This window comes from Megalobrama amblycephala, linkage group LG2, assembly GCF_018812025.1.
Source record: "Megalobrama amblycephala isolate DHTTF-2021 linkage group LG2, ASM1881202v1, whole genome shotgun sequence".
In the NCBI taxonomy this organism is placed as follows: Eukaryota; Metazoa; Chordata; class Actinopteri; order Cypriniformes; family Xenocyprididae; genus Megalobrama; species Megalobrama amblycephala.
Window position 1 is genome coordinate 8,020,519 of NC_063045.1, and position 2,393 is coordinate 8,022,911.

At 36.4% G+C, this 2,393-nt stretch overlaps 2 gene segments (V, D, J or C); both read left to right on the forward strand.

Annotated features, from left to right (window-relative positions):
• Window positions 1-571, forward strand: part of LOC125262808 — a 665-nt gene extending 94 nt beyond the window's left edge. The window contains 2 exon segments of the V gene segment in view: window positions 1-144; window positions 236-571. The exon segment at window positions 1-144 is cut by the window's left edge and continues 94 nt beyond it. Of these exon segments, the coding sequence occupies window positions 102-144; window positions 236-555 (363 nt within the window).
• An 867-nt stretch (window positions 572-1,438) lies between these two features.
• LOC125262810 lies at window positions 1,439-2,123 on the forward strand. The segment is given in 2 exon segments: window positions 1,439-1,670; window positions 1,763-2,123. Coding segments are annotated over 2 exon segments (369 nt in total).
• The last annotated feature ends 270 nt before the right edge of the window (window positions 2,124-2,393 follow it).

A 2,393-nucleotide genomic window follows, 5' to 3' on the forward strand; every position in this document is an offset into this window, starting at 1 on the left:
AATTCAGGGTTTCAATGCAAATGATCTGATGTTCGTTCCATATTTAAACAACTACACTGTTGAGTGGAGGACTCATCACCAGTTCAGCCTTGACATAAATCATGTTCACTTCATATCTCTTGCTGTTGCTGGGCGCAGTGTCTGGTAAATATATTTATAGGACAAAATAAACTCTTTTCTTAGTGTAAATAAATACATTATTCTGATTATTTGTACATTTCATGTTTATCCACAGGTATTGACTCTCAGGTTGTGCTCACACAGTCTGAACAGTCAGTAGTTGTGACTCCAGGTGGTTCCCGCAAACTGACCTGTGCCTGCAGTGGATTCACTCTTAGTAGCTATACTATGCATTGGATCCGTCAGGCACCTGGAAAAGGACTTGAATGGATTATGTATTATTATTCAGATTCTTCTAAGAGCTCAGCTCAGTCAGTTCAGGGCAGGTTCACAGCATCTAAGGACAGCTCTAATTTCTATCTGCACATGAATCAGCTGAAGACTGAAGACACTGCGGTGTATTACTGTGCAAGAGAGACACTGTGGAAACACTAATACAGACAGCTGTTCAAAAACTCAGGTGGGCTTTGTTGAGTTACACAAGCTTAAAAATGAAGTGACATAAGCCAATCTAGATTGTTTTGAATGTACATAGATTAAATATCAAAACCTATTATTAAAATGATTCCTTATTTCGAATCATATTTGCTCAACTCAGTAAATCTAAAGTAAAGTCAGTTTCCCACAGTATGTCTCAGTATGTAGCAGATCTGTTCAATCTAAAACATACATTTTCTTATATTAATAATGGACTGGATTCTTTTTTCTAATAATCCTTCTGCCACAAAACTTCACTACCTCTGCTAATAAATGCATTGTCAAGATGGAGCTCATTTTAACAAAACAAACAAACAAAAAACAAGTAATTATTAAAATAATTCAAATATTAAACATAATATGCACCATAATGCACCAAGTGCACCTGTAATGCAGCATCATTTAAATACATCCTGATAAGCTGCAGATCCAGAAGGCAGATACACGTGGAACCACAACCAGCTCTTGAAACTCCTTGTGCCCACAACTGACACACTAATATCTGTTATACTAATCCAGAAAGGAAACAACAACAATATACAAAAACAGGAAATTCTAAACAGGAGATTAGTTTAGAAATTAGAAAAATGACCCATCAATGAGTTGCTGGTGAATTTCCAAGAACAATTGATCTTTCCACCGTAGATTGTCACCACCAACCACAGGCCAGACTCTGTGATCTGGATGCATCTCAGAAACACTGAATCAATACCAAATAACACACCATGAATAAATTACAGAACAATATACTGATGAAGTAATATATCCTTTATCAAATGTTATAATCAAGATTTTTTCCCTTGTCTACTGTTTCCCTGTACTGTTTTCAGATTACTGCATTAAACTACAGTGTAAGTCTACAAACCTCCAACTATGCAAATAATTTTGTGGGAAGGGCAGCGTCTCCCAGACTCCTGAAAGATTGTGTTATAAGCTGAACTTTCAGTCAGTGCATGTGTCCAGTGACTAAAACAGCTGCAGTGTAACCTATAACTGTTTTACTGCCTTTTAGTTTAACAGTTTTTCTGCTGTAATGGAGATGCTGGTGTATGGACTCCTGATGATTAGTGCATGTGAGAATTCTAATTAGCAGATTGTTATTGTTATTTCATTTTTTCTAATCCATCTAACATTAATGCCGTTTTTTTTTTTTTTTTTCCTCCAGCTGTTAGTGGTCAGTCTTTGACCTCCTCAGATTCTGAAGTGAAAAGACCAGGAGAATCAGTCACTCTGTCCTGCAGTGTGTCTGGATTCTCAATGAGCAGCTGGTACAGCTGGATCCGTCAGAAACCAGGGAGAGGACTGGAGTGGATTGGGTATATAGATAGTGGCACAACTGCATATTATGCTCAGTCTCTTCAAGGCCAGTTCTCCATCACAAAAGACACCAGCAAAAACATGCTGTATTTAGAGGTGAAAAGCCTGAAGACTGAAGACACAGCTGTTTATTACTGTGCAAGACAGTCACAGTTACACAAAAGACTGCAGGGCTGAACAAAAACTATTCATGTGATCTCTGAGGTCTCGAGAAGACCTCATAGGCATACTGCAATCTTTAAGTCATAAAACTTGTTAAATCTCTGAGTGTTTTAGTAATTGATTTAATCTGAATAAACTAATATTAATCTGAATAAACTAAACTTTTTTTTCACAACAAGGACATATAATTTTACAGAACAAAATGTCTAGATTGCTAGAATAAACACATTCACAAATTAAAATGTAATTGAGCTCTTGTGTGATCTTTCAGCAATAAGTTAAAGGAATATCTTTGAATGATGATCTTTTGAACAAGT